General features: G+C 43.7%; 1 protein-coding gene across 9 annotated transcripts in view; it reads left to right on the forward strand.

Annotated features, from left to right (window-relative positions):
• nfia (nuclear factor I/A) overlaps positions 1-9193 on the forward strand; it is a 172757-nt gene extending 163564 nt beyond the window's left edge. For all 9 annotated transcript variants that reach the window (XM_067512256.1, XM_067512261.1, XM_067512255.1 and 6 more), the window contains one exon: positions 3952-9193. In XM_067512256.1, the coding sequence (XP_067368357.1) occupies positions 3952-3966 (15 nt within the window). In that variant the 3' untranslated portion in view covers positions 3967-9193. The remainder of the gene's footprint in view (positions 1-3951) is intronic.
• The last annotated feature ends 5252 nt before the right edge of the window (positions 9194-14445 follow it).

Genomic DNA, 14445 nt, shown 5'->3' on the forward strand with positions numbered 1-14445 from the left:
TGGTGGTTGCTGTGAGCGACTGTGGCGGTTGCCCATGGAGACGAAGATGGAGGGAGGGAGTTGGCACATTGACATGGCAACCAACACACACATTCAGTACTATATAACCAGCCGTGACCTGATCGATAAGTGTGTGTGTGCGTGTGGTTAGGTTTCATCTGAGGAGCAGATGCTGCAGTGAGGGTGATTTCCACTGTGTTCCAGGGCTTCGACAGGCTTTTAGCGTTCAGGTTAAAAGCAGGTTTACGTTGGGTTGAGGAATGTGTCCTCCATAAAAAGACAGCTCACTTCAGTCATACAGTATTAAAACTCTTGTTCCGCTTCAGTCACAACAGTGCAGTTTTCCTCCTCTGAACCTTCTGGCTTAGCTACAGTGCTAATGCTGCAAGCTGCATCATGATGTTTAGAGGCTAAAGCTGAGTTTTTCAACAGTCTTTGTACAGTCGTAACCTGGGGGGTAGTTACTGAGCAGATTGGGAAAATGAACAAAAACAAACGGGCAAGCATTAGCTTGTTTGCCTGCTCCCGGAGAGCTCGGCAGTGATTGGCAGTGCTCACACAGCTAGGGTCAAAGTTCAACAATGCGCACACTTGATTAATATTACTGATGTTATCCGTTTGCTCTGTGTCTGCTAACGTTTGTTCTGTTTTTCTCCATTAAATAGAATGAAAACTGAAAGATTAGTATTTAAAATGAGAATTACCATAACAAAATCTAAAACTTAATAATCAACCTGCAGCATGTGTGGAATCACAGACAGGCCCCCGATCAGTAAAACACAAAATATCTCTGGTTCAGGAGTTGATCCTGTCAGTGAGTGTCCTCACGTTAGCTAAAGATAGAAGCAAAGATGCAAGTGTGTGTGGATTCTCTTTACACACAGTCTTCAAGGTGACGCTCACACACACACATGCAGGAAAAACACCACACCTACCCCATGACTCACTGGCACTGTGTGTTAAAGTGTGTGTAAGTGCACTGCTGACTCAGGACGAGACACAGTGTAGAAACACCACCGGAGAGAGAGAGAAAACATAATTGTACTGGTCCTGTGACGGGACATGTAGCAGCTGTCACCTGGTATTCAGACAGCAAACTTTGCCCGGTGTAGGTTGGTATAGATCAACGAAGCAAAGACCAGAGTTCGAGTCCAGCATATAACAACAAGTCACATGACAGGAGGCGTGTGACATATGATATGTGATGAACTGAGGCAAAAAGCACATTTACCTCCTCGCTCAGCAGGGCAGTGAGGAAGAGGAGGAAGAGATTCATAGAACATTTTAACAACATCTAACCCTGATTGTTTAGTACGCGTCTCTAACCAGAATTCAACATATGGTTCTGCTGGTTGCATGAGAGGTTAAGGATAAATGAACTCTGTGGGCTTCAAGGTTGGAGGACGGGCTGAGCTTTCGCTCTGAGCAAATAAAAACTGATCCTCACCTCAAAAGTCTTTCTTTTTACAAGAACACATATTAAATGATTATTACTTTCGCTCGCTGTCGCGTGAAGAGGTTCCATGAATGTTGTTTAGGGACAAAGCACAGATTCTTTTTCATTTGTGACATTAACCGACAGTTCTTTAAGTGTTTTTGACAAGAAATTAGACACAGCAGTAACAACAGTGTTTAGGGAGATGCACACATTCACACAATACAGCAAGAAAAATAACAACAGTGAGTAAATAAATGAAAAATGGTATTTGATTCGATAGCAAGACAAAAATGCGGTGCTAATACTTTAAATAGATTTTGCTGATTCTAACAATACTTATAAATTACTTTGAAACGGTGCCATTGGTACATTTGAGTACTTCTTCCACCACAGTGATTTAAAAAAAAAAATCTTATGTGAATTCTCAATATGAAAAACCGTAAAGTCAGGGATGGATATTACTCTGGTTTTTTAAAAAGATAGTGTCCAACTTAACAATCAGTGGAAGAAGTAAATATGCAAAGAGTATCCGTCGAGCATTCGTCCTTTTATGAACCTCTTCTCTAGATCTGTGCAGAGCGATAAGACTGTGAAAGAGGCATTGGTGCCATATTTCCATCATGTTTTCTACATCCTTCTCCATCATTTGTGGCGGTTCTTCTGCAGCACGTAGCTGCAGAACTAGCTCCTCCAGCTGGTTATCTTGACAAATTAGCTCTGTATAACATGGATGGAATTATTCATACACGGCCTTTTACTTTTGCAGAATTTAACAGAGTTCTGTAAAATTGTGCTCAACATTTGGATGGAAACTACCTTAAAATTCTCCGTTTTCTTTCCCGTTCTCTTTCTGTGTGATGAGTATCTAGAGTCTGAATCCCAGCTGTCAGCATCAACCCTCTGTGTGGTAACATTACCCCACATACACACACACACAAACACACAGTGTCTGGCCTGTGAGAGTTTCATCTTCTCTGAGTCTTCTCAGGACAGAGGGAGGAGCTGCAGTGCAGGGAGCGAGCGAGAGGCCGAGAGACACAGGGAGACACAGGGGGAGAGAGAGGGAGCGAGCGAGCGAGGTAGAAAAGTCCAAGCGTCAGCAAGTTGTATTGATTAAAAACTAACCTTCCAGTCTTCTCCTCTATCACTACTGCACACACACACACACACACACACACACACACACACACACACACACACACACAGCAGTAGAATTACAACGAGTCAGGAGCAGCTGAGGTCTGAGTGTAGAAAAACCCTGCAACACACACACACACACACACACACACACAGAAACTACTCACCTCCATGTGTTTTATTTAAACTTCCACTTTACATTTTCTAAATTGCGTCTAAATTTTTTAAGAGCGTGTGTGTGAGGGGTGGGTGCGTGGATGTTTGTGGGTGTGTGAGGAAGTGCAGAGCGGGACGGGTGGAGGGGGAAAGAGATTGAGAGAGGATGAATGTAAAGAAAGAACAGGAGGAAGAGGAGGGAGGGCTGGGGTGTAAAAGGGTGTGTGTGATGGGGGGGACGATGCGGTTGCCTTGGCGATGGTAGTCACGTCCCAGGCCGTCTGGTTGTCCCTAGCAACCAGACATGATGTAAGGCAAGGATGAACTTGAACTCAGCGGGGCAGTGAGGAAGAGGAGGGAGAATTATGAAACGCTCCAGCTTTGGAGATTGATATCAGATTCATAGATGAATTATATCTTGGTAGAATTTCTTCACTGACACCCACCATAACCATAACCATTACATGATATTTAACCCAAACCCCAAACCAGTGGTATAAGGAGTACCCAGACTATTTACTTACGTAAAAGTATAACTACCACAGCACAGAAATGTTCCTGCATTCACAAAATTACTTTAGTCAAGTACTCAAGCATTAACTTACAAAAATACTGAAAAGTACCAAAAGTAAAAGTGTTCTTTATGCAGAATAAATTATTGGATTATATATATTGATGCATTAATGTATCCATCACTTTAATGTTTCTGTGACTTTAAAGAACTCATACACTGTTTTGAAAAGTAACTATAGTTATTAAATGTTGTGGTGTAAAAGTACATTCTTTTCTGAAATGTGGTAAAGTTAACGTAATAAGCACTATAGCAGAAAATGGAGACAAGCAACCAAAGTAGAAATACTTAAAATGGTATTTATTGTACAGCTACATGAGTAAATGTACACCACTAACTCTAACCTAAGCCTGATTCTAACTTGAACCCTCAAATAAACCCCGTGAGCCATAAATGTAACGTGAGCATTAAAAGTCTCAGGTTAGAGTTCACAGAGAATGGACCCCCATCATCACTGTCTGCACTCTGAGGTAGATGAGAAACACCATCTTTTCCAAACATAAGATGCTCTAACTGCAGGTTCATGATGTGCGTAGAACAGAGTCGATCTGGACCTGAGGGGAAGTAGACAGGTTGGACAGCAGCCCCGATCCGGCTCTGGTACTTGGGTCTTAGTGACATTGTAACACGTCTCTCTCTTTCTCCACAGTGGTACCTGGGATAAGATCTCCAGAGGCCCCTCCAACTTCCACCCACCTGTACGACAGATCGCTGCAGTCTCCTCCTCGACTTTTAACCTTTGACGCCAGCTGCAACAGAGAGCCCTGTCTTGCCCGACTCCTACGGCCCCCCCTCCCCCCTGTGCGCCTGACTCAACCCCCACCAGCGCCATAGAGAGACTCAGCAGCATCAGCATGGCTACAGCGGATCAAACGCACCCCAACCCCGGTGTTAACCCCCCCCCCTCTGTAAACTGTGACATAGAACTTCCTTTAGACATATGGTTCATATGTCAATGTCCGTGTATAGTGCCAGACCCCGCCCCCACACCCCCCTACCCAAGAAATTTGTGGGGGGAATGAGTCTTTGGTTTTTGGGAATGCTGCAAGACTGAATCACAGAGCTTCCCTTCTCAAGAAACTACATACACACTCCCATCATCCCATCACTCCCCCTCATCTGTTTGGATCTGGGGTCAGTTTGGTTGGTGATACAGGTGGGAATACACCATGGGTGGAGGGAGTGGTGGCGTTACCTGGCTCAGATACCACCAGCTAATACCCCCACCCCCCTGCCTGAGCCCTCACACACCTCCTCAGATGGACTCCACCCCCACTTGACCCCACCCCTGGTTGGTGGCAGGTCAGAGAGGGAGGAAGTCGACGAGGCTTTCCAGGGACATGGACCAGTGCTTAATGGAAAGACCTGACGTGGAGGTGGTGCGGACGCAAACAGACGCCCCGCCCGTTTCACATAAACTACTCATGGCGGGGTGGGGGTCGGGTGGAGGGGGTGATAAACGTGGGGAAACAAGGGTTTGTTGATGTGAAGTGTTGCAACCAGCCACTGGTGGATCCAAGCTCGTTTATTTAGGAGGCTCTGGCTTCATGGCTCATTGATTTTTCTCTCTTAGCTGTCATTTCAGCTGGTCCTCTCCTCTTCCTCCTCTATCCATCCACCAGTTTGGGTGAAGCTACAGCATGATGAGAGTGGGCAGGAAACTCTGGTGTCCGAACCGAGGCAGGCAGACAGGAGAGAGATGTGTGACTAAAACTTAACCAGTGGAATATTGATCACGAGGAAAGTGCAATTTTGTTGGCTAGCTGTTGGATAGTTAAATATCTTTGTAAGATAGCTCGTTGAAAAGTATATATAAAAATATATTTTTCTTCCTAGTCCGCTCACACCTCTGGGACTCTAAAATATTGGGGTACAAAAGACAACAACAGAGCGAACTAGAAACCATAGCCTTGTGAGAAATAAGGGGAGCTGTATTCACTTCTATTGTATATTATTTGTTGTTTGTTCATCTTGTGAAGCTGATAGCATGGTAGAACAACAATCCCTTTAAGAACTGTCATCATTTTGAACAATCAATTTTTTAAGCATTTCTTGCAGCGGAAGTCTGCTTTTCATTTAGCTTAAAAAACAAAACACTATAAGTGAATAATTTATTTTAACAAGCACATTGTTTTACTTTTTAAAAAAAAAGCAATTAGAATTTCTCATGAGGCAAAATCAGGAGGAAATGACTGAATTTAAGCTTAAATGTAATTACGGTCTCTTCCGGTTTCGGTTTGTATAACAGGTACCGCCTGGCGACGGGCTGCCCAGTGATTGGCTGGGTCTTAGAGGTCCCATCCAATCAAAAGCACTTATTCCTGCAGTTGGCCAATGGGCCGCGAGTGTGTTATCAGGGGGTGTGGTTTAGTGACACAGAGGCAGAGCAGAGGGTAACTCTCTGGAAGCTTTTGTCCACAAATAGACAAGATAGCTGAGCGCTTCACATGCAACTTAAAGTTTTATTGAACTTCAGTTTAGTTTTTCCTTTCCTATACTATATATATATATAAATATATACACACACACAAACACACACACCCAGTGTCGAACAAAAGTGAATTTAAGTGAAAAAGTTACAAAAACGAACAAAAAAAAATCTGCATGTTTTAGTGTTAGTGACAAATTTTTCCATAGATGATGTAGTTAGTGAGATAAAGACACTATATTGTAAACCCAACATCAGGCACTTGCCAGCAGCCGTCTATTTGTTTGGCCCCGTCAAGGCCTTTTTCTATCGCTCAAACGACCAGCTCTCTTCGCTTCTCAGCATCCCTCCATTCTTTTTCTTCCTCCTCACTAACCTTCCCCCTTCCTCCATTTTGCTTTAACAACTGATCTCTTTTCATCCACACTTTATCAAATTGCACGAAAACAATTGTTCCCCATCAATGTGCCTTTGAACTAAGGTCCAGTCCTGAGAGGGTGCGCAGGATCCAATGTGGAGAGTCTCGTTTTAGTTTTAGTTTCCTTTTATTTTTTTACCTTTTCCTTTCTTTATTTGTCCCCAACCCTCCACACCTGAAATTTTGTATGTAACAGGCGCAATGACCCTCGAAGCGTTAAAGCTGAAGAAGAAGAATTCAATTGTTAACTCTCAGTATTATGGGGTCACGGGACAGCGCTGCACTGATTTCTGCCCAACCCCCCCACCTCCCCCACCTCACAGGTGAAATCTACACCAGCTACAGTCAGCAGCTAACTGGATGACCTCCATGCTAACTGAAGGCAATACACGGAAATTTTGTGAAATGAGCACTTTTGTGTTTTTCTAACGCAGTGAGAGAGAAACGATGTTAATCTAAAAAAAAATGTCCACATAAAAACAGCACAAAGTGAACAGGACATCTTCAGCTTTAGTGCCACCTCGCTAACAGTCTAGTTCAGGTAAGATAATTGTTGTTGTTTTTTTTTTTTTTTTAAAAAAAAAACAGTTTATTGTTCATTCATGTTTTACCAACTTAAATTGGCTGGAGGCAGAAATTTGTCCAAAGGTCATAATCTTCTGGCTCAGTTTACCAACCAGTTAGTAAAATATTTTGAGTCAGGTAAAAACTATTTCTCTTAACATCTGCCACATCTGCAAAAACCTGATGGGCTCAGGCTCGTCCAGGAGCGACTGTCCCTTCCTGGAACACTCATTGGGATTGACAATCTGCTGTCAATCATCGGGCCTCTCAGTTAATCGGATTTGATCATTTAAAAATGCTAACGACGTCAGTCGTTTCTTAGTTTAGAGTTTAACTTTTTCCAACTGCATGTGTTCAGGGAGCTACTGCAACAAATGCAGGGCACACTGCAAAACGAAAGCAGGCCATAAAACGCCTCAGTCTGATTAGGGCCTCGTACTTCCTGGGAGCAGACAATTTACCCTAATCCTAAACTCTTCAGATTAACACAACTGCTTGCTCCCTAATAGCTAACAGTTCAGGTAAAGGTTTAGTGAAATGTGGCTATTGAGTTTAGTGATGAAAACCTTGATAAGTGTTCAGATTCAGTTTAATTCGGGGTTAATTTACCGCAGCAAAAGAAAAAACAGAAACTTTGAATCAGCTGAGCTGACGGCTAAACCAGATTGGATGACAATTTTATTTCATTGAATTTGAATCAGTGCGTTGGGTGGAATTGGACAACAAAGTGTTAAATTCAATTAAAACCCAATTTCTGCTGCAGGCAGGTGAAGAAATCATGCTCATTTCACTCAGTCTTGCTTGGCCAGTCAATGTGCAGGCAGTTCTTACCTGCTCTTTACCTGAAAGATCGGTTGAGTTATAACCACGTCTATCCCCACCCATCGTCTTTATCCTGTCCTTCGACTGATGGGACAATGATTTCAGCTTGAAGTCTTCCCTCTTCTTTTTCAAGATGTTTGTTCTTTTCATCTCTCACATGAGTAAAAAAAAACGCCTGATCGCACTCACTAAGATGCACTGTATCCTTCTTCCTTCTCTTTATTTTCCGCCAAAGTTAGCCTGCACCGGACTGGCATTGTGCTCTGTGGTGGGTCTTTAAACCGATGAAGCCACGCCGATGAGCCGCTGTTGCTTGGGGATCCCTTCCTTCCTTTCCTCCATCCTTCCTTCCTGTTTCGATAATCTACCCGACGGCCACAATACTAGAATTGGGTCTCTTTCTAAATCGCAGAAAACCGTTCTTCTAAAACATCTTTTAACAGCGTCCAACATTCGGCAGAGATTTTAGTGAATGAATTGTTCAGCCCTTCTGTGTTCAGTCTGCCTATTGATCAGAACAGAGCCATCGTCAGTTGCGATGGTTTAGTAGATTCACTTGTGTGGGTTGTGTGTTTCCTCTTAGTGTGACATGTTTGTCGGGTCTCTGTTCTTGCCCACCCTTTAGCCATGAGTTGGGCGTTACTTCCTTAATTATCTGCACTAAATATAAAATTAATGACAATAGTGAAAAAGTATAAAATGAAAAAAAAAAAACAGCTTCCAGGACTTAAAAAAGAGCGAAGGGAATAAAAAAAAAAAAAATTATAATTGCACGGACATTTTTTTTAAGTGTCACAAAAACCTTGTGAAGCAGCCTAGCATCTAATCAGTGACTTTTGGCTGTGTGTGTAAGATAACGACAAAATTGCACCCTTTTTAAAGAAAGAAAAAAAAAGAATATAAAAGCAATAGTTTGGGGCAGTGTGGTTTTATTGTTTGTTTTTATTTTTTTTGTTCTTGTTCTTGTGTTGTGTGTGTAATTTAGTTCTGGTACAGCAGCGAAGAGACGCAGAGAAGAGTTAGCTCTTAGCGGACGGGAGGGCGAAGCAGCAGGGCCACTGGGCCTGACTGGGAGATGTGTTTGTATGTTGTATAGTTTTATTAATTACACTGATTTTAAAGCTGCCCTATTTTATAATGCAGGACTTTTGTAACATTGATTAAATGAGGAAAAACTAGTGTTGTGAATTTTCTGATTGTTTGTATTGAGGCCACATTACTAGAACTGGTTTGGTTTGTTTTCTGGGAACTGGAGTTGAAAAACCTTCCTGTTTCCTTATATTCGTTATTTTCCTTTTATTTGCTTTCCTTTTTTTGTATGTATTTAAGGACATTTCCTCTGTTGATGGTAAAGCATATTCCTGTACTTAAAAAGTACAGGGCGCTGTGGTGATAAGACCATTGTAAATGGATGTTACAGTATGCTGTAAGTTTTGAAGGTTATTTGTTGCATCAGTGTTGATGAAGCTAAATCTAGGTAATTCTGAGGAAACTGGTAAGAAAAGTGAGCGTTTTTTATGCATTTTAAAATTTTAGTTTTAGGCAGGAGACAATGACATAGCCAGCCAAAGGATGCCCCTACTATAAATGCATCTAGGCATCTTTTTTTGTGTTCACCATTCCATGCAGGAAAATAAACAGCTTGATTATGCAACATGATTCTTTTTCTTTTCCATCTGTTTCTTTCCTCACCCCGTCCTCCTCTTCCTCCTCGTCCGTCTCTTCCTCTTCGTCCTCACCCGGCCCTGAGCCTGGAGGTCCACTCTGATCTCCGTCCATCCACACATTCACTGCTGCTCATCACAGCATCGCATACACGCAGCAGAAATCGGCCGCGGAGCGACAAGTCGCTACGATACAGGACGGTTCCAGCGTGATCGGAGTTTCTGCTCATTTTCTACGTCATCGGCCACTTTTACGGCTCTTATCACAGTCAGAGACTGAATTTACTTCCATAGATATTCTGTTGGATGTTCTTATGCATAAAAATGCTGAAAAGTCCTCTTTTATATCAGAAGATTTAGGCTGTTTGTTCTTGTACATGTCACAATCACAAAGACTTTTCTACAATTTGAGTTTCCAGTTTTATTCTTGACCCTGGAAGCAGCAACATCCCAAAACAATCTCACTTCAATCTCGTGTATTTATTTATCTACGATTATCTTTTCCATGGTCAACAATGAACTTTTAATGAGTGTAAACACTTCAGTTCAGTTACATGCACTGAGGCTATAAATATAGCTGAAGATGGACTGAACTCTTTGTGCGTTTGTTCAGAGAATTGGTTTATAAAGGTTCACAGTAACAACAACCTACAGTAAACCTCTGGATGCAAAGATTGGTCTAACTTTGCACATCCACCATAACTTAAATACAAACTGTGGATCCAATGCAAACAGGAAAACGTGCAGAAAAATGATAACAAATATATTTTTCAGTAGTTTAGGGGAACCATTTGGACCAAGCAACAAACAAACCAATCAAAAAAAAAAAACGCATTTAAGTGTCGTAGTGTGTAGCTGCCAACATTTGGAGCATTGTAGGCCTAGTTCATTAATACTGTTTCAATTCAGGATGACACAAATTCTAAATGACAACGTGGGCAAAAACGTATTTAAAGACCAATCTGATTTAATGAGTTCAGGGGCTAATTGGCTGGAGAGGGATTTGCTTTTGTTTGTGCCTGGAAGACTCATTTCGGGGATAAGTTGAGACACATGCACCCAAATCGAACACCGGTGAACAACTGCAGAGAAATGAGCAGCAACTCGAATCACACTGGAATTAGCTTTCTAGAAGTTGGGGAAGAGTCCCACTTCCCTGGGTTGCAGTGGAGGGGCTGATTGGGAAGCTCACAACAACATACTCTCACCCGACACACACATCAAGGATGAGGCTGAGAGAGTGATGAGCCTGTAAGGCCAGAGGCCCCATCCAACAAGCTCCACACGCTAACCCGCAGCAGCAGGGACACATGAATCTTTCCCCTGCAGTATCTTCCTCCACTCACCCTGAAGTCTGAAACCACTCATTCAAAGCTTGTTCAACCAACAATATGAGCAAGTGAGACGGTGTTAAAAACAAAAACCTCCAGCCCCTTCCCTCCCTCCCTCCCTCCCTCCTTCCTCCATCCTCTTGCTTCACCCCCCCTCCCGCTCCGCACCAAGAGTTGATTTGTGGATTTTGACTTCGAGGAATTCTGCCGCTCCTTCAGGAAACAGGGTTGAATGAAGGCTGAGCTTTTTTATGCTAAAGCCTTTGTTGTCTTCACGTTTGTCCAAATTCTCCTGGGCAGAGATTATCCCCAAATCCAACCCTCCCCTCCCCCTTCCCTCACCACCACCACCACCACCTGAGAAACAAACCCATCAGACCGGTCCGCTGTGCAAGGTTTGAAGGGGTCAGAAATGATTGAATTTGAATGGCCGGATGTGACGAGGGGCAGAATTCTTCAGGCTTACACCAGGGTATTTTTAATCCACCCAACACTTCCAGTATATGAATCATAGCAACGCTGAGCAAACAGTACTCGTAGAACAATCGTTTATGGAATTGGGGGGGGGGAGCTTCAGTGACACCTGAAATCCACCTCCAGCAGCTTTTTTTTTTTTTACATTTTTTTTTATTTATTATTTTTTTGGGGAACAAAAATTCCGCCTTTTGTCCTGTTGATGTCGCCGGCACGAAATCCGAGCCAAGAACAGAGCAGAAGGAAGACATCCTTCACCGTGTCGGCTGTGCCGGAGCGCGAGCCGGGAAATGAGTACAAATGGCTCCACTTTAGAGGGATGAAGGAAAGTCGTTGGACAAGGAGGCAGGTAACACTGAAGCTGCTCTCCGGCGCTCAACTGTAATGAATTACAGTGTCACTGCTCCTTTGCAAAGATATTTATTTATCCTGTTGGAAAAGCATTACATGGTGCTAAGTGTTAAATCAAGCCAGAGAAGGGGAGGTAAGCTGGAAAATGTGACAATGTGAACTCACCATCATGCTTCCTGACAGCGTATCAAAGCATAGCAGTCTAATCTGCATGAGAACTATGCACTGACTAAAAACAGACGTCCACGCGTGCTCGCTACGCGGCGCACGCGTGGATTTTGGTATCTACTCTTGTGAAAAGTTTCAGCCTCTGCCTTCTTTTACGATCGATCCTTCCAGATCCGAGCTTATACGGACCGATAAATCTGAAAAAAAAGGAAAAAAAAGAAAAAGAAAAACAAACCAGCATATTACACGATATATTGAAAAAGATCAAATGTAGTGCCTGTGAAAACCTGTATTATAATGCTCTTCTGAATACTGAATACAATAACTGTTTGTAACTGTTGAAATTTCTGAACACCAGTAGCCTTTGCTGTCTGTCAGGCCCCTCTGATTATAGCTAATATACAATAATCATAAAATATAACTGCATGCTCTTCCATAATCGCCTATAAGCTGTTATGAAGACGACAAATGAGAAAAACGGTTACAAAAACCAGATTGTTCTGTTCGTTTTGGTTCCTCTCTTTTGTTTCTTACCTCTCCCTCCTGTAAATGCCTCAACCTGTCTCACCTCCTCCATCCTTTATCTCCATCTCCTCACTCTCGCACCCACTCCCACCAACGCACACGTGTGATTTCTAGTGTGTCGGTTGTCATTGACCTGTGCCACCCCAGGCCATCAGCCGACTGCCGAAGCCTCGCGGGGTTTTAATCCGACAATCTCCAGCTAACTTTTACCATCAGCAAACACCTGGCCGGTCTGTACTAACCCCCACCACCCCTCCCTCCCTCATGTGCATTGACCAAGTAGCCTGAGAAATCTCTGTGTGGCTCCGGGTGAATCCCCCCCCCAGGCACTTTCCTGCAGGAGACCAAATCGATGGTCTGGGCCTTTTTTCTGCAGTGCTCGGCACTATCTGGGACAGAATTCCCCTCCTCCCTCACAGAGTCTCCTCTGCGTCTCCCTCAGCAGGACTTCAAACGAGCCGCTTCTCCTCCAGGATGAGACGGATCTAGAAAGAGGTAGCAAACACCTGGGAGACCCCCCCTCCCCCTCTCCCCCCTCGCCGTCCTCCTATGCCGGTCCCAGGCCCGTTGGGGTCGATCGGCTTGTCTAGTTCACCTCCAGTGGCTCCTCTCTGTTTTCGACTCTGCCTGTCGATGCAGCTCAGCTCTTTGAAACTGAACAGTTTCTTTGACTTGTTCATGTCTTTTAAGAGGAGAAAACTTGGCTTGAACAACTTTCTTGATGACCACACGGTTTTGTTAAGGGACAATGCCGGTGCATTTGAAAGTTGTGTAAAGATTCTCCCACACATGCTCCAGTGTTTTTCAGGCTTTGTGGAGGAACCTCCCTTCTTAGTTTGCTGATCGATTACTCTGTCGACCAAAGTTTGACAGTTAGCTTGTGAGTAAAGTTAATGTGGAGCTTCGGCGTTTAGCTAGAGCTTCTAAACCTGGACAAGACCACATTTAGCACCTTTTCCTGCGTCAAAGGGTCAAAAGAACATTTATTCAAGTAAGAACAACTTTATTGTCCGGTGCTTTTCAGCTTGTGTTTCAAACTCTGTGATCCTTTTGGAATTTTCTGAAAATTAATGTGGAAGTGAATGTGAGAGAGGAGGGAAGAAAAACTGCACTAAACACATAACACATGAGCCTGACGTGACTTATGGAGTCAGCACTAGCATGGTCCTTTAAGAAACCGAACAGATGTGTGAACCTTTGGCCCAGAACTGCCCACACTAATTGGTTTTCCAGCTCACAAAATATTTGAGCCAATCACCAGTAATCAATGAAGCTTTTCTCGTTGCCTTTCGCCCAGCCGCCTGAAGGTGGTGGTAACCGTAGCTAAGCCAGGACAATCTCGAGTAAGGAGCTTTATCTTACCCCAAGCAGGGCTGTGCCGACTGCGACCTGGAGCAGTCTGAGTCTCCCATTCGCCTCCCGCTGTCCATCCTTCTCACTAGCCAAGTCCACACAGAGTCCAGACCACCACTGTTGGCTTCCTCCATCCTCATCCAACCATCACCGCCTCACCTCCATCCTCACCCAGAACTGACTTAAACCTTGTGCCTCTACAACTCTTTTATGGAACAGGGCGGTGCTTTCTGCCGCCGTCGCTCCGGGCCCTCCACCCGGCCTTTTGTTTAGTGTTAACTAGTTTCCATTAGTTGTGTCCGGTGCCATCGTTTGTCCACCCTGTGTCTTCTGAAGCTGTGAGTTTGCACTGACGTCTCCGTTGTCCTCTCTGACTTACTGCTGTCACTTCTTTTGTTGTTGTTCCCTTTTTCCAACTGTTGTTTCTGTTGAACTGGTGAACTGTAGAAGCCATCCCTCTCAGCCCCATTAGTGACTCCATGTCCACACAGACTCCATTTACTGGAAGCAAGATGTGCATTTCCTATGCAACAACGACAAAAAATAAAGATGCTAATGCTCTATCGACCGTCTCTCCGGGTGTTTTTCTCGTGTATTTATGTGTACGTTTCTGTATGTGTTGTGTATTTGTATAAACTGCAGATACCAGGGAAAAATAATGAGGTTGAGTCTTTCTGCAGCAGAGGTCTCTGGACAGTCTCCAGCCCCGCGTGGTATAAACCCACCCACCTCTCTATGGAGGGTTTGGTTTTATACGATGTTCCCTGAAACCTGGGCAGAGTGAGACCTCTGTTTCTGGCTCCTTCCAATCTGTGGGAGATCTGCGCTCTAACTGAAACACTCTCGCTCTAATCCAGCCTTTCTGTGGTCAGATCTGCTGATTTCAGCAGACTCTGTGTGTGTGTGTGTGTGTGTGTGTGTGTGTGTGGTATTGAATACCACTAACACTGTTTCACAGCACTAAGATTTCTGGGATTTCACCGTCTCTTGTGGTTAAAAGAGAGAATCGAGGTATAAACGCGTGAGTTAGTTTTCAACAGATTCA

Source organism: Channa argus, chromosome 8 (assembly GCF_033026475.1).
Source record: "Channa argus isolate prfri chromosome 8, Channa argus male v1.0, whole genome shotgun sequence".
Classification (NCBI taxonomy): domain Eukaryota; kingdom Metazoa; phylum Chordata; class Actinopteri; order Anabantiformes; family Channidae; genus Channa; species Channa argus.